This window comes from Acanthopagrus latus, chromosome 1 (genome assembly GCF_904848185.1).
Source record: "Acanthopagrus latus isolate v.2019 chromosome 1, fAcaLat1.1, whole genome shotgun sequence".
NCBI classification, from domain to species: domain Eukaryota; kingdom Metazoa; phylum Chordata; class Actinopteri; order Spariformes; family Sparidae; genus Acanthopagrus; species Acanthopagrus latus.
The window spans coordinates 33,125,381-33,148,615 of NC_051039.1; the positions used below are offsets into that span (position 1 = coordinate 33,125,381).

The following is a 23,235-nucleotide window of genomic DNA, read 5'->3' on the forward strand; positions in this document are numbered from 1 at the left end:
AATGGCTCACGCCCATCCTACACTGAGGAAAGGTCAAACCATATACCACAGTCTGTCCTCTATATTCTGCTACTGCCCATCAGCTTGCTACTCACTTACTTACTACAAGGGGTGCCCAGGTGACATCATCAATGACTTTAGGACAACAGAAACTCTTAAGATCTTCTGTGGTGGACTGAAAGCTCATGTGTTAAGCAAGCGCACACTGAATCTCTAGATATAATCAGGCATTTTTTAACACCAAGCTCAACTATTTTCTCTTCTTTATATTCCAGTCTGTGTAGATTCATATAATTTAGCAAGAAAATAGAACTATTTTTTTCTGTTTCTGGTTAAAAGTTATGTCTATTCAAAATCTGAATACATTCCTGCGACTGTTGACGCTCCAACTTGAGTGTGTGGGCCAGTACCTCTGGTCAAAACTTCTGGTGATTCGAGAGCGAGAGACAATAGCAGAAAGATAATTTTTCACAATGAGTGTGTTTAAAGTCCGTGTAAAGCAAATTCAGCCATTTTCTTCTAAATACATGAAATAGGTCATTAAAGGAGAATTCTGGTCGATTTAATCATGCAGCTTCTTTGCTCAAGCTACCCTTGGCTTGCCAGTACCACAATAATCCTTCCTCCAGAGTCCAGCCCCTCCCACCTCTTGATGCTCACCAAGCTCCACCCACAATAATGGGTAGAAAAGGGCAGACACCCTAACCTACTCCACCAGGCTCAAGAGCTCTGAACTTCAGCAGGTGATTTTTCTGCTCTCTCTCGAATCTCGGATAGCATCTAGGATAGTTTGCATCTAGCTAACCAGTCATGTGTCCTCCACGTCGCTCATGGTGGATCAATTTTGTCAAGAGGAGCTACTGTGGAGAGTTTAAAATCACCACCAACAGCAGATGCTCTCATCTCTGCCACCGGCCCTCTCCATCGTGCCGACAGCGGGTGCTTCCATCACAGCTACCGGCATTATGTGCCCGCCTGCGACCCTCTTTGTTCCGCCGACAGCGGGTGCTTCCATCACGGCCATCGGCATTATGTGCCCGCCTGCGAGCTTCTCCTCCCCGCCGACAGCGGGTGCTTCCATCACGGCCACCGGCATTAGGTTACCGGGTGAGTGACGGGAGCAGCTAGCTCAGACATATAACTGAAAGAAGTATGGAAAACGCATGCAGTGCTCCGATATCCATACTTCCCGTACTTACTATACTTTGTTTGAGTACGGTACTTAGGGTGTTCCGATATCGATCGCGGTGAAAAGAAGTTGCATGGCATAAACAGTGAGTGTGCAACGATGTACACTTTACGCACTCAAGGGCTGCCATCTTGTCTACGTAGCGGAAGAAACTGCAGTCAAGCCACCCTCCATTCCGAAATGCCTGGTCAACCTAGCCGCCACTTAATTTGCAGTGCCTGTATATAGACAATATTACGGTAATGCAGTGCCAGAACAGAATTCAAAATAAAAGCAGACGCTTACGAAGCCAGTCTGCAATTTCACACAAATATAATCAATCAGCCAGTCTGTTAATTGATTGATGAATTATTTAAACGATTAGTTAATTACTTAATTGAGAATCTAAGGAATTTATTTATTTATTTATTTATTATTTAATTCATATTACCATCCTTATTCTTATCACGCTGAAGCCCTAGAAGATGTGGGCCATGACGTTTCATCTGTTTGTACAATTAGTCCAACATAAAAATAAACACAATAGCTGGCGTTTCTGATGAGGAATTTCAAAATAAAAGCCCACTTAATAGTCAAATATTTTCAATTTTTCCCTCAAATTCAGATCCACATTAAGAGGAAACTACCGGTTTCCACAGACTCATTTCACTTCAGACTGATAGAACTCAACCTCAGAGACTCACTCAGATAATTCCAGGAAGATCTGATGTGGATTTTCAAAATTAAAACACTTTGAACATTGAGATTGTTGATAATATTTCATTTTGATTTCAGATTTACTTTAAAAGAAAACTACCTGTTTCCACAAACTCATTTGTGTTCAGATTGATAGTACTTCAAGTCAGAGTGTCACTCATGTAGTTCCAGGACGTTCTGATGTGGATTTTCAAAATTAAAGCCCTCTAAAATGTGATTTTTGATGATATTTTCCTTTGATTTCCGATTTACTTTAAAAGAAAAGTACCAGTTTCCACAGACTCATTTCACTTCAGAGTGATAGTACTCAATGTCAGAGTTGCGCTCAGATAATTCCAGGAAGATCTGATGTGGATTTTCAAAATTTTAAGCCCTGTGAAATGCAAAATATTTATAATATTTCCCTCAAATACAGATTGATATTGAAGGGAATCTGCCTGTGTCCACAGACTAATTTCACTTCAGACTGATGGTATTCAACCTCAGAGTTGTTCTCAAATTATTTAAGCATTATTTTCCCACCAAATTCAGATTGACATGAACACCTCTTTCAGCAGGGCCAATTTCACCAACCCAGCCACCCCGGAAGACTACCATGTCCTGTTGTTTCAGTCGCAAAGTGTTTCTTCCTTGTCCGTCTGCCACATGTGCTCCCTCACCTGGCCTGTATTGGCCAGATTTTTATCTTCTGCCTTGTGTGCTTATAGTTTTACAGTCTTTTACTAGTGCTAGTCCCTCTCCCTTTAAAGAGTTTGCTTTGTTGTCCAAGTTCTTTAGTTTGCCTATTATATATGTGGATTTGTTCATTTGAATTTAAATGATATTGTCTATATACAGTTCCTTCTAAAAGTATTCATCCCCCTTGAACTTGACACGTTATCATGTTTTCACCACAAATGTAAATGTATTTTATTGGAATTTTGAACATTTTGAAAATCCACATCAGATCCTCCTGGAATTATCTGGTTGCAACTCTGACGTTGAGTACTATCAGTCTGAACAGAAATGAGTCTGTGGAAACAGGTAGTTTTCTTTTAAAGTAAATCTGAAATCATAAGGAAATATTATCAACAATCTCAATTTTCAGAGTGCTTTAATTTTGAAAATCCACATCAGACTTTTCTGGAATTACACTAATGACTCTCTAAGGTGGAGAACTATCAATCTGAACACAAATGAGTTTGTGGAAGCGGGTAGTTTTCCTTTAAAGTAAATCTGAAATCAAAAGGAAATATTATCAACAATCTCAAGTTTCAAAGTGAGGAGTCTGTTGACACTCGTCAGTGGGGCCAAACCGACCCTCTCCCTCCCGGCTTGCATCCTCCTGTCTCGCTGACAGCGCATGCTCTCATCTCCGCCACCGGCATTATGTGCCCGCCTGCAACCGTCCCACCGACAACAGGTGCTCTCATCCCCGCCACCAGCCAGACTTTAGATTCTCTGCGCTGACCCGAACCGGACCGCGGGCCTCAGAGTCAGTCAGTTTCTGGCTCTGATGGCTCATACAGGTCAGGCTGGGTCCGTCCAATGATGATGCTAGCTTACATTACGTCCTTGTACAGTACATGGAGGCTCCCCTCCTGTTTGTGGGCGTGGTTCCAGCGCCTCTGTCTGACACGCCCCCAGTGTTTCACAGCAGGGAGAAGTGCTTGTTTTTCCATGATTTTGAGACCTAATTTTATATACTTGGCTTTTTTTTTTAATCTTTCAAATTTGGCTCAGTGGTCAATGACACATGTTTCTGTGGTACGACAAACTCATAACACAAATGTATTTCTGCATAACACGGACTTTAAGCTGTCGATGTCCTTGAACACACAGTTCTTACCACACAGTGGAGTCAAAGCAGTCCCTCAGAGACTCCTCAGTCCATGCTTTAACTGTGCGTGTTTCCACTGGTTGCCTGTTTATGAGGGGCTTGTACACAGGCAGGAGGTGCACCAGGTTGTGGTCAGATCTTCCCAGGGGAGGGAGGGGGGATGGGTTGTATGCCTCCATGCTGTTGGCATAAAATAAGTCCAGTGTTTTATTGTCTCTGGACTGGCAGGTGACATACTGTGTTAATGTGGGCAGGGTGGAGGACAGAGAGGCATGATTAAAGTCCCCAGAGATGAGGAAGAGGGCCTGTGGGTACTGTGTCTGCAGTGAGCTTGTGACTGAATGAAGAACATCACAAGCTGCATGAGCGTTAGCAGAGGGGGGGATGTACATGCTCTGGAACGGTACCTGCGTCTCCTCCTCCTCCTCAGCTCGCGGGGGACATTAGGCCGCTCGTGCGGCGGCACCGCGGTGCTACTGAGGGCCAACAGCTGATTCCTACTGCACACCTACTACAATAGGGCTGCGTAAAGGCTCCCCGGACACGGTGGAAAATGGTGAAAGAAGAAGGATTAGGACCAGAACGAAAAAAGCGAGTCTGGTCACCATAATGCCCAAAGAGAGAGCTTCAGAAAGAAGTAAAATGAACAGTTAGGAAAGTACAAAAAGAACTATAAAAAGAGGAAAAAGCTCAAAGTGAGCAAGAGATGCTGCAAAAGGCTGCAACTCAAGCGGCCCCATCTTTGAGGGAGCTACAACAGCAGTTGGAAGTCCTCCAACTTCGCCAGCGTTTTGGCATAGAGCACCTGTCTGCATCAGATGACGACGTGCGCTTTTATAGCAGGTTTGCGTCCCACAGGAGTTTCATGGCATTTTGGAGATTGATTGAACCTGCTGTGATTCACAAGATGGTGCGCATAACCAGCGCCAAGACAGCCTCTGCCAGCATCAGCACAGTCCATCACCCAACAATGGTAGGTAACAAATGTGGTAACATGAAGTGCATATTAGTGTCATTCTATAATTAGGGGTACATATCATTTCAAACAAAACGTCAAAAATATCAGTATTCTTTTTAAATAAACTAGATGTTTCCATAATATACATCCTTAATGTGCTGAATTCATTTATTGGCAAGCTTAAGGTAAAATGGAAATCTTAATGAAAATAAACATTTGATTCGTTCTTTTGTCAGGTTACCTGTCAAACTTATTTAAAATATATACAATAATTTTGAGCTTCATGATGGACATTCTGCAAGATGCTGTGATGAAAGATGAAAGTCTTTTCAACATAAATCCACATTACACTGAATGTAGAGTTATTCATCATCCATATGCAAGACTTGAGAATAGTAGGCCGTGTGTAACTCTGAAATTTAATACAAAATGTTTTATTTTGTAATTGCCCCTGTTGGTTTGTGGAGTTAACTATATCTAATTTAAAAGTAAAAGCCAACCAACTGATATTGGTATTATTTTTGATTTATATTATGTAATAACAATGTAAATGACAAGGTAATTAAACAGAGACTTTTGTTTTTATATCTCAAAAGAAATTGAGACCCATTGATGAGTTTCTGCTGTTCCTGATGTACCTGTCAGTGGGTTTTCCTCTCAGGGACCTTGCAGAGAGGTTCAGCATTCGCCGCTCTACTGCAAGTCAGATCATCTCAACTGCTGCTGGGAAGTCAGCGCCTTTGGATTCCTCCAGAGACAGTGAGAGCTCACCTGCCACCTGAGTTTGCAGCTTTTTCTGACACACAGGTGGTCCTTGATTGTACAGAGATATTCTGTCAGACACCATCCTCTCTGCTCCTTCAGAGTGAGGTTTTCTCTACGTACAAATCTCACGCTACATTCAAGGCCATGATTAGCATGGCACCCCACGGTGCTGTTACCTTTGTGTCTGGACTGTATGCAGGCTCTATGAGTGATCACAAGATCTTCAAGCTGTCTGGGATCGTAAAGATGCTGAAGCCAGGTATGGCGATCATGGTGGACAAAGGGTTTGTTGTGGACAACCTTGCTCCTTGTAAGGTGTACCGGCCTGCCTTTCTCAGCAACAAACAACAAATGAGTCGAGAGGATTTCAGACAGACACAGTCGATTGCATGCCTGAGAGTGCGTGTGGAGTAGTGCATGAGGAGAGTGAAAGAAAACAAACTGTTTGACAAGGACATACCACTGTCTATATGCGGGAACATTGATGAACTGTTCAGTGTGGCCTGCTTCCTGGTCAATTATCAGCATGGGCTGTTAGTGAAGGCAAGACATTTAAAGGTGTAATATTCCGATGTAAATTTAGTCCATGGTCTAACACACTGCAAAACTGTGTAAGGAGCCCTCTCCAGAGATCAAGTTAGCACATCGCTAATTAACATAGTTTTAGCAACCTCAGAAAAAGACCGCACAATAACAATACACTGCAGTATACGCCTCCAACAAGAAACCGCTGTAGGAGACACTACTGCTTGATATTAAGGGTAATTAATCACTGCCGATTAATTATACACTTGTCAATGGGGCACCACCTCCATTGTTTAGTTCTTGGAATAATCTGGAGGAAATTATTCCAAACACCTAATTGTACAAGTTTGACTTGAGCAGTTTGTTTAATTTCAAATTAATTTGTTCAATCTCTTATTCTGAATCAGAGACTTCTTTGCACATATCCATCGGTTCTCCAGCTTAAAATTAAGTTCCAGACAAAGACAAACGATTATATACTTTTATTGACTAAATAATTTGAGGTAAAATAAATGAAATGACAATTTTAGACGAATAACAACAGACAACAGAAAACATAAAGACTAATTAGGAAAGTAATGAAGTTATGTGACTGTCGGCAGATGGTGGAGTTAAAGGGTCGGGTTTTTTATATTAAATATTATGGGAGTAATTTTTAATACTAACAAGACCCTAATCTCAATTCTCCTATGTTTATAAGACAGAAGTTAGAACTTGGACAGAAGTCAGAATCTAGACAGAAGTCAGAACTAGACACCACTCATTCTCACGTGTGTGGATCCAGCTGTATGAAGACGTTCAGCCTGTTTGTCTGGGGGACAGGAGGCACTGAAGCTTGGTTTCTTTGAGAGTTCTGGGTTGGACTATGGCATGGCACGTCGGTCCAATAGCCAGAGGGAATGCCGTTGTGACAGCTTAACTGGCGTTCATTTTAACCAGCAACGGTCCCAGATGTGCTGGAGGTGTGGTTTGAGGATCCCGTCTGGAGAGGGGTCCTCGATATGTCCGCTAACCAGGAGAAACCTTCCAATCACCAGTTGGCGTGGAATTTCTTTCATTCCACACCGCGTTCAAATGGTTACTGAATGAAAGCCACTGTTCCCAGCCGCATGCATCGTTATTAAGCTGAAGCCAAGTCGATGTGAAAACTGTATATACTGTCATACAGCCTGTAGAATATTTTGACATCCAGCCCGAACTCAGCGTTATGTCAGTCACTCCATAATGCAGCAAGCCACAAACTGTGTTTATTACCATAATTGGGCCTTTTCTTGGAGGGCATTGTAGCAATGGACACTGGTGACAGTTGGCCCTGTGTTTCCAGTGTGATTTTGTGTGAAAGCTGTGATCAATATCGAACGTGTCCTGCTGGGACGTTCAGTCCGCTGACCGGAAAGGGTAAGCCGGCAAAGGGGGCGCCCTCCACTACCGCGCTAGCCAGGCATAATGAAGTTGTTGGAGGACTTATCAATAAGACACGCAGTAACGACACATATTAACGACGTTGTCAAACAACACGCAGTAATGACACATAGTAACATCGTTATCAAACAACACATCAATACGACACGCAGTAACGACATTGTCAAACGACACATAGTAACGACGTTGTCAAACGACACGCAGTAACGACACGCAGTAACGACACGCAGTAACGACACGCAGTAACGACACGCAGTAACGACGTTGTCAAAGGACACAGTAACGACACATAGTAACGACGCTGTCAAACAACACGCAGTAAGGACACATAGTAACGACGTTGTCAAATAACACACCAAGATGACATGTAGTAAGGACGTGAGGACACAATGTAATGACAAAGTGAAATGACACAACGACAGTTCAGCGTTTAATAGACATAGACAAATGTCTTCTCACATGTTCAGTCGACATAGACAGTGAGCATGTCGACATATTTTTGGCACAAATGGAACCCCATACTCAGCACTCTCCCAGGTTGCAGGAGGAAGGCAGAGTGCAGACAGAGAAGCAGAGAGATATTAAAGTGGGACTTGTTTTCGTAGCTAAAACATTTTTTTGTTTTGTTGTCACTGTAATCAGCTGTGTATCCCTTTCTGCCCTTGTCCAGCACTGTCCTGAAGCACCTTCAACTGTTCTTGGATTGCCCGATGTTCACCTTCTCGGTTTGGGTCTTGTTTCCATGATGGCCTTTAAGTGTTGTTTTTTCCTGTCATTTTCTTTTTTCCCCTTTTTTCCCCTTCAATTTGCAACTTAACTGTCCTAGGTTTTTGCATTGTTTTTCCTGTTTAATTTAAAAAATCTTAAACTTCCCAGTGGTGTGGTATTTGAAAGTGTGCGAAAGTGCAATTGCGTTGTTTGAATATGATTACCTCACATATTTGTTTGTTAACATCTTTGTAGGTGGTTAAATTGCTTCTGACTTCAGCCACCTATACTTTTCTCCTGTCTCTGTCTTTGGGGAAGCCATACATGCACACGCCTTTCTCCGAGCGATTGGAGCATCCCCATGCAGCACAGCACACCATGGTGAAGACGTGGTGAAGATGAATATTTTTAAAAGATGAAAAAGCAGAAAAGCTGAGGAGGGCTGAATGAGTTTAAAAAGTTGAACATTTTCATATCTGAACATGAAGCAGAATGTTTGAAGGAGATGAAAATACAGAAAGATGAATATCTGAAAAGGCTAAAAAGATCTAGAGCAAGAGGGCAGAAAGAGGTTAAAAATGTGAAAAAAGACTGGAACGGTGGAAAGTTATAAGTAGAAAGAACTTTAAAAGGTGAAAAAACACTGAAAAGGTGGAAAGTTAAAGGCAAAAAGAGCTTAAAATGGCTGCATCATCTATGTAAAGTAAAAGATGTTGGATTCAAATCCAGCTGAGGAGAATTCGTTCTCCAGTGTTCCAGCTGCTCTCCAATCAAGTGATTGTGTCACTCACTCTAGCTGACGCAATACACACGCATTCTACAGATACACACGCTGGAGAAGTAGCAGAGACAAAATGTCCCCATAAGAATAAATGGGAAAATGCCTCCCAAACCCCTGCGATTTTACAAAAAACCGTAACTGTTAGGGCCAAAATATCTATATGGTGAGTGAGGGGAGACATAGCCGAACTCGGTGATCTTGTTTTTATTTCTGGAAAGTGAGAAATGAGGGCACAAACGCAAGAGACAAATCAGGTACCGTCTGCTGTCTTCCAGAAATTTAGGCTCAAAATTAACATTGCGGCTTATGGGGCGGCTTAGTGACTTCTTGTCACTCCAGGGCTTCCACATCCAAAACTGTAAGTCGTACATCTGAAATGAGACTATCATCTGAAAGCCAACAAGTTTTCCTACATTTCTATGTATACATTGTCCATGTTGAGTGAAAGGTTTTGGATCGAAATCAAGCTGAAGAGAATTTTTTTTCTCGCTTTTGGAGCTGCTCTTCACTCTGGGGTGCAGTAGTTGATGATGTCACGCACTCTAGCTCACGCAATACACACCCATTATAAAGTCAGAAGATGGGCTAAAAGTTCTTCAAACTAAAACTGTGATTAGTCCAAAATCGTAGAATATCTTTAAAAACTGAATACAAGCCCAGTAGTTCAAGGTTTTGTGACTCTTTTAAAGTTGGAATGGTGTCTCTAGCTCAAAGCATGAGGGAGAAGAAGAGGCTGAAATTCAAGGATTTTTGAAGAGGATTTGAAGCTTTTCCCATTTGCGGCAATGTTAAAAAATTTTTTCATAAAAAGCAGAATTTATGAAAAAGTTGAAAAGCTGAAAAGCAGAAGGCTGAAAGAGCTTAAAAAGCTGAATGTTTTAATAGCTGAATGGTTTCAATAGCTGAACGTATGCTGAAGTTATAGCAGAATGAAATTTGAAAAAATCCCCATAAGGATGAATAGGCACAATTTTGCATAAAAAGCTGAATATTTCCAAAAGTATAAAAGGTAGAAAAAAGAAAAATAGAAGCAGTAATGTCCTTAAAAACCTGCACATTTTGATACTTGAATGGTTTCTATAGCACAAAATTTGTAGGAGGAGAAAGGTGCCGAAAAACATACGGAATCTGGAATAATAACTAGAAAAATTTGTATTTCCTGTGAAAATACAGTGTGAATGCTGAACGTCCTGCGAAAAGTTGAAAAACTCGAAACGTTGGGAAAAAAAAGTTGAACATATTGATAGTTGAACAGTTCCACAGCTGAACAAGAAGCAGAGTGGTTGAAGGAGTTGAAATGGCAGAAAGATGAATATTTTAAGAAGATGAAGAGACAGAAAAGTTGAAGAGGGCTCAAAGAGTTTAAAAAGTGTAACATTTTCATAGCTGAATATGAAGTTGAATGTTTGAAGGAGCTGAAAAGGCAGGAAGATGAATATCTGAAAAGGTTAAAAAGCTGTGGCTTAAGAGGGCTGAAAACGCTTTAAAAAGTGAAAAAATACTGGAAAGGCAGAAAAGTTGTAGAGTAAGAGGGCAGAAAGAGCTTAAAAAGGGGGAAAAAGGCAGAAGAGGTGAAAGAATAAAGGCATAAAGAGCTTAAAATGGTTCCACACATGCTGGAGCAGGAGCAGATCCAAAGATGAAAAGGACAGGAAGAAGGACAGGAAGAGGTCTGAAAGAAGGTCTGAAGGTCTGAAGGTCTGAAAGAACTCAAAAAGATGAAAAATGGCTGAAAAGTTTAGAGGTGAAAGGCTAAAAGAGCTTAAAAGGGTGAACATTTTGATAGCTGAACATAAAATTGAATGTTTTAAAGAGTTGAAAAGGCAGAAAGATGAATATCTGAAAAAGCTGAGAAGGCCGAGAAGCTCTGGAGTAAGGGGGGTGAAAGAGCCTAAAAAGGTGAAAAAACAGTGAAAAGTTATAGAGTAAGAGGTCAGAAAGAGCGTAAAAAGGTGAAAAAAGACAGAAAACGTGGAAATTTAAATGCAGAGAGGGCTTAAAATGGCTGCCCACATGCTGCAGGAGGAGCAGAGCCAAAGTCGAGTAAGTCCCCATAAGGAATGAATGGGAAAACGCCTCCCAAACTGATGCCATTTTAGAAAAAACTATGATAGTTATCACCAAAATATTGGTATGTGGAGTTACAGGAGGAGTTGCTGAATGCGGTCATGTTATTTATATTTCTAGACAGTGCGAAATGAGGGCACAAGGAGTTGGAATGACAGAAAGATGAATATTTTAAAAAGATGAACAGACAGAAAAGTTGAAGAGGGCTGAAAGAGTTTAAAACATGTAACATTTTCATAGCTGAACATGAAGTTGAATGTTTGAAGGAGTTGAAAAGGCAGGAAGATGAATATCTGAAAAGGTTGAAAAGCTGTAGCTAAAAAGGGCTGAATGAGCTTAAAAATGTGAAAAAAGACTGAAAAGGCCCAAAAGTTGTAGAGTAAGAGGGCAGAAAGATCTTAAAAATGTGAGAAAGGGTTGAAAAGGTGAAAGGATAAAGGAATAAAGAGCTTAAAATGGTTGCTCAAATGCTGGAGCAGGAGCAGAGCCAAAGATGAAAAGGTCCCCATAAGGATGAATGGGAAAACGCCTGACAAACTTCTGTAATCTTTGAAAAAACTGTAATGGTTATGGCCAAAATATGTATATGTTATAAAGCTGGAATGGTGTCTGTAGCTCATAGTATGAAGGACAGGAAGAGTTGCAAAGTCGATGAGTTTGGAAGAGGATTTGAAGATTTTCCCATTTACTTCAGTGTTAAATTTTGTTTAGACAAAGCCGAATTTCTAAAGAAGTTGAAAAGTTAAAAAGCTAAAAGGCACAAGGTTGAAAGAGCTTAAAAAGTTGAACATTTTAATAGTTGAATGGTTTCTAAAGCTTATGGTATGCTGAAGTAAGTAAGCAGAATGAAATTTGAAAAAATCCCCATAAGGATTGTGAATGTACAGACGGTACTACTGATGTGCGTACGGGCCAAGACACTATTATACTTGCTTAACTATGTGATCATGTGCGGGCTGACTCATACAGATAGTCACACTTTACACACACACACACAGGCAGACACAGATAGATAACGGGAGCCAGCCATAACTACATACTGTGACAAAATAACTCTATTTGTGCAAACACGTAAGATAGGGGAGATGCTCAAGGACGTTCCCGTCAAGACATGGGAGTCATCACAGGCTATGCATGCGGACGGAGAGCCAATCCTAGCGTTGATCACACGCTGTGCATGCGGCCACCACACATATCATTAGCCAATTAGTGACAGATACGAACAACACATACCCATCAGTAGGCGTAGCGAAACACAGGCTTATAACACTGAAACCCCTAGACACGAGTTAGATCTGTTCTGATATTTGCTATTGATGCTATACTGAGCTGATCTCCACTCTCTGCAGACTGTGTAATAAATGCTTATTCTTTTCCTCAATTCTCTGGCTGGTCTTTTACTACATCAACGGACTCGGGTGAGGCGGTGTTTTAGGCCGCGCTCAACAGTTTTGGGGGCTCGTCCGGGATGTGGTGAAAGACAGATAGAGTAAAATTCGGACCTGAGGATTTCTTCACGAGAAACAGGATCAGGACACAAGCCGGCACAACAAAATAAGGTAAGCAGAACCTGCTTTGTCAAACTCTGCATATTGAAAATTCTAAAATTTGTGTCCTGGCCTGGCTGAAGTGCAAGGAAATCAGTAAAAGGAGGAAGAGAATAAGATAACTTGAATTGTGAAGAGAAAAAGGGCATAGTTTAGATTAAAGCGGACTCTCGTTGGTCGTGGCGGACCCCACTGGTAACCTGACGAGGTATCAGAGTGTCTGGGACACATGCTGGGTTTGAGGCCTGGGGAGGTGACGATCCCCGAATTCTAGTGGGTTTGAGTCCCTGGAGGTTCGAGTCCTCCTAAATTAGAATACTCTTTTGAGTACTGGGTTTGAGTCCCTGGGGTTATAGTCCCCTAAATTAGAATACTCTACGGAGTAGTGGGTTGGAGTCCCTGGGGTTATAGTCCCCTAAAGTAGAATACTCCACGGAGTAAGAGGGTGCAAGGCCCGCGGAAGGAATAGCCTCCGCGAAAAAGTCCGCAGTGGAACTGGGTTCCACGGAACTGGGTTCCAATAGGTAGGATAAAAGTGAAGCCCTAAAAAAAGAAAAAAAAAATATTGGTTGCAACCTGAAAATTAATTGTTTGATGTGTTAACTAATATGTGTGTGTGTTGCTTGGTGTGATGAACTAATGTGTGTGTTGTCTTCATGTGTTTGTGAACTGAGTGAGAGGACCTAGAGGGAGTGGGAAGAATAAAACTCTGAGGTGTCAGAGGGGAAGCAGGTGCATGAAAAGCAGTGTCCTTACGGTGATAACACAATCTGTCTGTGCTGTGGAAACAAAACAGCCTGTTGAAGTCAGAAGGTCAGTTGCTCGGGTGTACTCCATATAAGCTGACTGGCTGCTGCACATACTGCTCCTCTCAGAAGCTTGTTGTTCAGGTGTACTCCATATAAGCCTCAGAATTTAGAAAGAAAAGAGTATATAATGGATGGAGAATTTGACAGGGAGATAAATGATGACGGATGGGGTCCGATTGTAGGGTCCTGGAAGCCATTGCAGATACAGCTAAATAACACACTGCGGGCAGCGGAGGCAGTGTGCGATAAAAAAGGAAGAGATAAAAAATTGGGAGAGATAAGAGAGAAAGTGGAACAATTAGTGAGACAAAAAGGGAAAAAGATGGAGGAGCAAGGGCCGTTAGGGGCATGGTTATGGGAAAAAGTGAAAGAATGTGAGGTGAAGCAGAGCTGGTAGAGCAGGAGAAGCAAGCAAATATGTTACAGAAATCCAAACTGAAGAAGAAGGCGGAACTACAGGACGAGGAGCGACGGGGATGGTCTGAACTGGCGGTCTTATGGCAAAGTGTGAGGCACCTCCACCACGACACAGGTGGAAAGTAAGGAAGCCCAGTGGTAAATGCACCTGACACACCCGCATGTCCACCTCCATATGTACCTCCAGCTACACCCACACCAGGGATATATCCTACACTGTATGTCACGGGAGGCACTTTACAAATAGGTGAGGACGAAGATGTAGGAGCTGAAGACAGCACAAGTAGCATACAAACACGCACTGAAGTACGACCACACTCGACACATAGTTCAGCAGGTGGGAGCTTCACAGGAGCACCAGAAAAGTCGGGGAGCGAGAAGAGACAGAATGATACACCTTCCGTGTACAAAGAGCACGATCCGTTTCAGGACAGGCAACAGAGGGATAGGGAAACTGAGTTACAAGAATACATGAAACAAGAAGCTAAAAGATCGATCAGAGAAGAAGGAGAGTTGCAAAGATTGCGAGAATTGTTAGCAGAGAAGGAGCAGAGGGAGCGTGAGGAGATGCGCCGAAGGGAGAGAGAAAATAGGGAGAGGAAAGAAGTAAGACCGAATGAATCTAGAAATCGGGAGTGGAGCAGCGAAGGGAGAGCAGCTTTCAGGGGAGAAGGCCAGTGGGAAGGACAGCGAGGAACGGTAGATGTTAGGATGGACTTAGGGGGTCGTTGAAGTGAGGAGGATGAGGTCGGCCAATCGGAGGAAGAAGAATTACTGGGACAGCAGAAAGAATTAATGAGGAGCATAGATAAGGGATTGAAGGTGGCAGACGAAATAACCGAAGCTATTGAAAACAGAAGATCGGTGATACTAGAAGGCAAGCCTCGTTTAGACTACAAAACTATGTGTCCGAAGTTAATGGCTCCACTCACCATGGTTCCTGGCCAGCCAGATAGATATAAACCCTTTTCTATAGGGGACGTGCAGGCACTGGTGGATAAGCTGCCGCCTGTAGTGGAGGGGGGCAATATGTGGCTTAACAAATTGGACTCACTGACGGCCGGTCAGCGTCTGGCGATGGGCGACTTTAGGGCCGTAGGGGCGAGATGTATGACAGGGAGTGATATGAGGGACATTGAGACCGAAGCTAAAACAACTACCGTAAAAGATGACGCTCCGTTTACGCGATACAGTACGGAGATTGGCAAAGCAATGAGAGAAAAGTTCCCCCTACCTAACGCTGCAGTAGTGCCCAAAATGAGGTGGGACCCCAAACAAAACCCGAGGGAGTACGTAAACGCGAGTAAGGAGTTATGGCTTAGACATACGGGGTGTCACCCAGGTAAAGATGGGTCTCAAAGGGAATGGTTCAGACAGGCGATACTAGAGGGATTGCCGGAGAATGTCAAGGCTGCCATGATAGGCAATCCAGACATGCAGGGCTGCGAGTCCCATATCTGGGAAAAACATTTGATACATCATTTGACCTCGGCTCAAGAAGGAACAGAAAGAGTTAGAAGAGTTACAAGTACAATTGTTAAAGTTGCAACTGAACGAGGCCAGGCAAAAGACTAATGATAAGAAACAGAAGACGAAACCAGACGTGGGAAAGGTTATGGTGGCAGCTGAGCAGCAACCCCCGGTGCCAGATGCGTATACAGCGCCCCCTTGGGTGCCTCCACCACCGCAATAGCAGAGTTACGGGACGGGGGGATATCAGAGGGGCAGAGCAGGGATGCGAGGATGGGGATCTAGAGGTGGAACAGGAGGGGGTCGGTATGGAGGGCCGCCGTGCTGTTTCATATGTAGGGACCCCAACCATTGGGCAAGAGAATGCCCTCTCAACCCGTGAGGCAGTGTACCCCAGAGAGGAATGGCACCTACACAGAGAGGAGGGGGAAGAGGAGCAGGGCCAGCAAATACTGTTCCCGGCACTTTGGGCGTGACCCAATTCCCTATGTGGGAAGAGGGGTACGACTACTCCGGACAATATTGACACACCCCACAGAGACACTCAGACAACACCACAACGGCAGAACCAGTGTTGTCGGTAAGAGTGGAAAACCGCTCTCTGCCATTTTTGGTGGACACAGGGGCCACTGTGTCTACCCTGAAAACCGTGCCTACAGACTCTTTATCAGCCGAAGTCATCACATTAATGGGTTTCTCTGGGGAAAAGTCCACGCTGCCGTTCACCAAACCTCTGCAAACGACAATAGGGAATCAAATTGTGTCCCATCCTTTTGCTCACTCTCCTGCCGTACCGATGAACTTGCTGGGAAGAGATTTGCTAATAAAGTTGGGAGCAACCATTTTGTGCAGCGCTGACGGTCTAGTGGTGTGCTTACCAGACGGCACGAGGCTGCCCTGCGCGGAAAAAGCGACGCTGCAACCGGGATAATATTTGATTCAGCCAGTGAATGAACAACACGTGGATATTTACTGGGGCCTGCTACAGCCAGAGACAGCAGAGCATAGTGGTATCCTGTCGGCTTACCTCCGGTGGAAGCCCTGGATTTCTCAATTGCATCCGTTGGTCTCGCCCCCTGATCCGCCTCACGTCACTCTGTTCTATGATAGAATGCAGACTGAGTGGTATCAAGAGTATTTTCAAGACCAAATAGAAGGTCATAAGTGGCAAATTGCCTCAGAAAATATCTACATTGCACCGGAGGGTGTGGCGGCAGGTGTCAACTTAACTGATGAACAAAGTCTCTGGTATAGGATGTCAGATGAGGCTGCACCACATGTGTCATTAGCATTACACCCGCAACATCAGGCCAAAGAACTAGGCAGTATAGTAAAACGAGCGCTGGCCCAGACAGATTGGGAGGCCACTCCCATCCCGCAGGTATGTTTCTCTCCACAGATCAAAACATACAGAATCTCAGTTACAGCAAGTGACACGGCCGTGTTAGAGCGTTGTCAAATCTCTAGACAACACGGGAGAGAACGTACCGACCACACTGACGCAGCGAAAATGATCGATAGCCTGCCATCATCGCTCTGGGCAGAAGGACCCACGGATGTGGGCCTGGTAGACTGTAAACCTATATCATTCTCGGTGCAGGTAGAACAGCCTATTTGGATAAGACAATATCCACACAGATCGCCTCAAGCAGAGGAGGGCATAAAAGATACAATAGATGGTTTGTTGCGAAAGGGGGTGTTAGAAACCTCCAGGTCCCAATGGAACACGCCCATTTTACCGGTCGAAAAGAAAGACACCGGGAAGTATCGCATGGCACATGACTTAAGAGCGATTAATGCAGCCCTCAGAACAGCCACAGTTCCGGTCCCGAATCCGTACGTGGCGTTGACTAATCTGGCTCCTACACATCAATGGTTTACGTGCATAGACCTGGCGAACGCTTTCTTTTGCCTCCCTCTAGCTGAAGAGTGTAGAGATATTTTTTCTTTCACTTATCAGGGTCAACAGTTGAGATACAGTCGTCTGCCTCAAGGGTTGCACTTTCTTTCTTTCGCCGGGAATTTTCAATCAAGTCTTAAAAGACACCCTGAGTTCGTGTTCACTGCCAGAGGAAGTTACGATGGTACAGTATGTTGATGATCTCCTCTTAGCCGCCCCAACGGCAAACCTATGTCTCCAGGCGACAGAGGCAGTACTGCGACATTTGGCACACACAGGGTTTAAGGTTAGCAAGGCTAAACTGCAGGTAGCACGAAAACAAGTCTTGTTTCTGGGGCGACAAATCTCTCAAAGGGGGTCTGGGCTCTCACCTCAACACAAAACCTCCATACTACATCACACCAAACCACAAACAGTGAAAGACATGCTATCTTTTCTGGGTCTTACAGGTTATAGCAGAAACTACATACCTGACTACAGCGGCTTGACCAAACCACTCCGCGACATGGTCAAAGAGCACGGCATGCGTAACCTCTCTGCTCCCCTAAATTGGACTCGACACGCGGAAGACATGTTTATCACGCTGAAACAGGCACTATCAGCAGCGGCTGACCTGGCAATTCCAGACTACACTCTTCCATTCTATTTGGATGTCTCTGGAACAGAACTATGCACTAATGGCGTTCTGTTCCAGAGAAAAGGGGGAGAGAGAATAATACTGATGTACGTTAGTGTTAAGCTAGACAACATGGAGAAACGACATCCCGCCTGCACACAACAAGCAGCGGGTATCGCCAAACTGATCCAAAAAACTGCGCACATCGTAATGGGACACCAGTTACACATTCTGACAACACACAGCGTCGTGGCATATGTCAATTCGCAAACATTCACGCTGACAGCACTGAGACAGAGACGCCTGAGCAAAATCTTAGAGGCGCCAAACCTGATGTTTACACATGAAGGCATCATTATGGCGGATCAGATAAGGACAGGCGAACCACATGAGTGCGCAGATAGGGTGCAGAAAGAAGAAAAAATAAGGCCAGATTTACAAACAGAACCAATCGCGGGTGCCCGACAGCTATACACTGACGGCTGTTGTTTTAGACATGATCAAGAAGGCCTTAAAGCAGCATATGCGGTCGTGGAACAGACTCCGAGTGGAATGATCACATTGAGGGCCGAGAGACTGGAAGGTCAACAGTCAGCACAGAGAGCAGAAGTGCTAGCAGTCATAGCAGCATTACAAGAAGGAGAAGGGCAAGATGTGAATGTGTACACTGACTCAGCATATGCAGTGAGTGCGGTACATGTGGAGTTGAGCCAATGGCTTAGAACGGGCTTCTTAACGGCAGCGAACAAACCATTTAAACACGAGGCAGAAATGAAGCGGCTAGCTGAATCCCTACTGTTACTAAACAAAGTAGCGGTAATTAAGTGTAAAGGACATGAAAAGGCGCACTCAGACACAAAAGCAGGAAATGACGCGGCAGACGCAGCTGCTAAAGCAGCAGCAGGCTACACTCCGAATCTGGTAATGATATGTGCAGAAACAGAGAAAGAAACAGATGTGTCAAAACTGATTGCAGAGCAGGACCAAGCCTCCCCTCAAGAAAAAACATTGTGGAAAGCCAGAGGCGCCACGGAGGTGGGAGGACTCTGGAGGGGTCCAGATGGCAGACCTATTCTACCTCCAGGGATCAGGCAAATAGCAATAGCGGAGGCGCATGGAGTGGGACATGTGGGGGTGATGATGAGGAATTTGGAACATTGGTGGCATCCATACTTGAAAGACATGACAAAACATTTTGTGAACATGTGTGAACAATGTAACAAATACAATGCCAGACCAACAGTGAAACCACACCCTGGACGTTTCCCATTAGAGACAAAACCAGGGAAAGAAATCATTATTGACTATACAGACATGATAACCCCAGTGAGAGGATACAGATACCTCTTGATGTGTGTAGATGCGTACACAGGATGGCCAGAAGCTTGGCCTACTAAGAAAGAGGACAGTAAGTCAGTAATAAAGTTCATGATTAATCAGTACATCCCGAGACATGGGTTTCCAGAAAAGGTGCGATCAGATAATGGGACACACTTCAAAAATCAAGACTTACAAAAGGTGGAAGAAATGCTGGGGCTCCAGCATAAATTTGGAACAGTGTACCATCCTCAATCGCAGGGGAAGGTGGAAAGAATGAATCAAACAGTTATAACCAAATTGGCTAAAATCTGTGCACAGACCAAACTCAATTGGCTTGATGCGCTGCCATTGGCATTAATGACAATCCGGAGCTCCGTGAACCAAAGTACTCGTTTTACACCACATGAGCTACAGACCGGTAGACCATTTCCGGGTCCGCACTCTCGACTACCGGGAGTGACAGACATGACACAAGATCTAACCCATAAGATGTATTTTCTTGAACTTCACAGTCTCGTTGCAGCTTACGCAGAACAGGTGGGGAACCACAGTGGAGAGGACCGCAGCACGGTAGCACCACAAGCCGAGTGGGTGTTGTTAAAGGTTCTCAAACGAAAGTGGTCGGAACCAAGGTGGACGGGCCCGTACCAGGTCACGGAAAGAACGTCACACGCGGTCCGGCTCAAAGGCAAAGGTGACACCTGGTATCACTGGAGCCAGTGTGCTGCAGCGGAGGCCCCGGAGAGATCGTTGGGTGAGACCCATAACGCTCTAAAGGAGCAACAACAAGCGCCGGCTGGTGCAGAAGAAAAGCCCACCAACCAACAAGGGGCAGAATAATCCCCTGGTGGCAAAAGGGGGTGAGGTAGTCTACCCATACCCTGACGGGAGACAGTGAAATAAGCATGTCTCTCCTACATGTAGCATGCCAAGCTACCAACGCAAGCCTCAGCTGCTCTCGTCGAAGGCAGATGGCGACGGCAGCCCTGAACACCTGCATCTTCTGCTGGGTTTGCATTCTGATTGTTTTTGCATAGGCTTTACACAACCTACATTCCACAGGGTCCACCAACCTTTGAATAAAGTTGCATTTTATATCGCCTATATCACATTATCCATTAAAGTGTACCTGCTAATTGCTAAAGAGTTGGATGACAAGGTAATTGAAGGAATAAATCAGCTCCGGGGGTAACCCTGCCCGGAGCATACAGGTAAAGATCGCCTATTGTCATCTTAGAAAGTTTCGCCTGCCATTATACATTTTTACTTTTGTATTTCTTGCTTTATAATTCACGTTTATACATTCAACCAGTGACATAATGTTATTGTATGGGAATTGGAGAGTTCTAGGCGTCAGCACGACCCCAATTGGTTACTGTGCCTGCCCCCCTACTCACTAATGATACACAAGGTTTCGGCTGTATGATGAATCTCACGCATGGACGTGACAATGGCTGTCAGACATTAGGCAGTATATTCCCTCCAATCAACAATAAAACGCTAGTCGGTCCCTTTGTTCCAGACAAGGCTAACGGTACGTACTGTATGTATGTTTCAATCTCACTGCTGGATCCAGAGGTAATGTCACCAAAAGGGGAAGTATTTCGGTAGGTAACATTGATCTCTCTTGGTGTCAAGACATGCGAGCGGGGATCGAGCTCGGCACTTGGGCTAGAGCAGGCTTATATTATTACTGCAGCCTTCAAGTCTTGCATGTTCGACTGGGTGAAAGAACCGTTGGCAATTGCGCTATGGTTAGACTTCGCACCCCTCTCGTTCTATTAGGTGACCATTTGGCTCGTATGAAGTCTAACCATACCTCCTCGATAAACCTAACACGTCGTAGGCGTCGTCACGTACTCAACCGTCACCGTCGGTCCACCTTAACCTCATTCGACCTGACTACTGATAATCCCACCTACATCGACGCCATAGGAGTCCCTCGAGGGGTACCCAATCAATTCAAGCTAGCAGATCAGGTGGCAGCTGGTTTTGAAAATATCCCTCTCATAGCTGCCCTCTTTCCGGTAACCCCCAATAAGAACGTCGATCGAATAAACTACGTGCATTATAACGTCTTGCGCTTGACCAATCTTACTAGGGATGCAGTGGCAGGACTCGCGGAACAAATGGCACCTACCTCCTTGATGGCTGTACAGAACAGGATGGCATTAGATATGTTGTTGGCGGAGAAAGGTGGGGTTTGCGCTATGTTTGGGGAAATGTGCTGCACCTTTATCCCCAACAACATGGCCCCGGATGGGTCAGTGGCTAGGGCATTGGATGGGCTGCGTACTCTCTCTAAAACGATGCACGAGCACTCTGGGATTGACAACCCACTGGAAGACTGGATGACTAATGTTTTTGGGAAATGGAAAATGCTTATTATGTCTTTGTTTATTTCTCTTGCTGTATTCACTGCTATTCTAGTCACATGTGGTTGTTGTTGTGTTCCTTGTATTCGTTCATTAATGGTAAGATTGATCACATCTACTATCGAGGGTAACGCTCCCCCTCCATACATGATGCCCCTCCTCCAACACTCCAAGGCTGGCCCTGATGCTGTTTTGGAGGAGGGCATCAAAATGATTGAGTATTAATTATTTTGATGAGAGGTAATGTTTTCTTTTAGGTATTATTTTTATTCCTTAGTTGATCTCCTAAAGGAGATCAAAAGGGGGAATTGTGAATATACAGACGGTACTACTGATGTGCGTACGGGCCAGGACACTATTATACTTGCTTAACTATGTGATCATGTGCGGGCTGACTCATACAGATAGTCACACTTTACACACACACACACAGGCAGACACAGATAGATAACGGGAGCCAGCCATAACTACATACTGTGACAAAATAACTCTATTTGTGCAAACACGTAAGATAGGGGAGATGCTCAAGGACGTTCCCGTCAAGACATGGGAGTCATCACAGGCTATGCATGCGGACGGAGAGCCAATCCTAGCGTTGATCACACGCTGTGCATGCGGCCACCACACATATCATTAGCCAATTAGTGACAGATACGAACAACACATACCCATCAGTAGGCGTAGCGAAACACAGGCTTATAACACTGAAACCCCTAGACACGAGTTAGATCTGTTCTGATATTTGCTATTGATGCTATACTGAGCTGATCTCCACTCTCTGCAGACTGTGTAATAAATGCTTATTCTTTTCCTCAATTCTCTGGCTGGTCTTTTACTACATCAACGGACTCGGGTGAGGCGGTGTTTTAGGCCGCGCTCAACAGGATGAATGGGAAAACTCCTCCCAAACCCCTGCGATTTTAGAAAAAACTTTAATGTTTAGTGCAAAAATATCTATATGGTGAGCGAGTAGAGACCTGGCCGAACTCGGTCATCTGGTTTTTAATTCTGGAAAGTGAGAAATGAGGGCGCAAACGCGCGAGAGAGAACAGGCCGAGAAGCTCTGGAGTAAGGGGGGTGAAAGAGACTAAAAAGGTGAAAAAACAGTGAAAAGTTATAGAGTAAGAGATCAGAAAGAGCGTAAAAAGGTGAAAAAAGACAGAAAACGTGGAAATTTAAATGCAGAGAGGGCTTAAAATGGCTGCCCACATGCTGCAGCAGGAGTAGAGCCAAAATCAAATATGTCCCCATAAGGAATGAATGGGAAAACGCCTCCCAAACTGATGCCATTTTAGAAAAAACTATGATAGTTATCACCAAAATATTGGTATGTGGAGTTACAGGAGGAGTTGCTGAATGCGGTCATGTTATTTATATTTCTAGACAGTGCGAAATGAGGGCACAAGGCGTTGGAATGACAGAAAGATGAACATTTTAAAAAGATGAAGAGACAGAAAAGTTGAAGAGGGCTGAAAGAGTTTAAAAAATGAAATGAAAAAACATTTTCATAGCTGAACATGAAGTTGAATGTTTGAAGGAGTTGAAAAGGCAGGAAGATGAATATCTGAAAAGGTTGAAAAGCTGTAGCTAAAGAGGGCTGAACGAGCTTAAAAATGTGAAAAAAGACTGAAAAGGCCCAAAAGTTGTAGAGTAATAGGGCAGAAAGAGCTTAAAAAGGTGAGAAAGGGTTGAAAAGGTGAAAGGATAAAGGAATAAAGAGCTTAAAATGGTTGCACAAATGCTGGAGCAGGAGCAGAGCCAAAGATGAAAAGGTCCCCATAAGGATGAATGGGAAAACGCCTGACAAACTTCTGCGATCTTTGAAAAAACTGTAATGGTTATGGCCAAAAT

General features: G+C 44.1%; 1 protein-coding gene across 1 annotated transcript; it reads left to right on the forward strand.

Annotated features, from left to right (window-relative positions):
- Positions 1-11,619: 11,619 nt before the first annotated feature.
- LOC119027872 lies at positions 11,620-22,250 on the forward strand. Its single transcript, XM_037113392.1, has 2 exons — positions 11,620-12,489; positions 19,533-22,250. Exon 2 carries the CDS (start codon positions 20,650-20,652, stop codon positions 21,607-21,609), a length of 960 nt encoding a protein of 319 aa, XP_036969287.1. The 5' UTR covers positions 11,620-12,489; positions 19,533-20,649; the 3' UTR covers positions 21,610-22,250.
- The last annotated feature ends 985 nt before the right edge of the window (positions 22,251-23,235 follow it).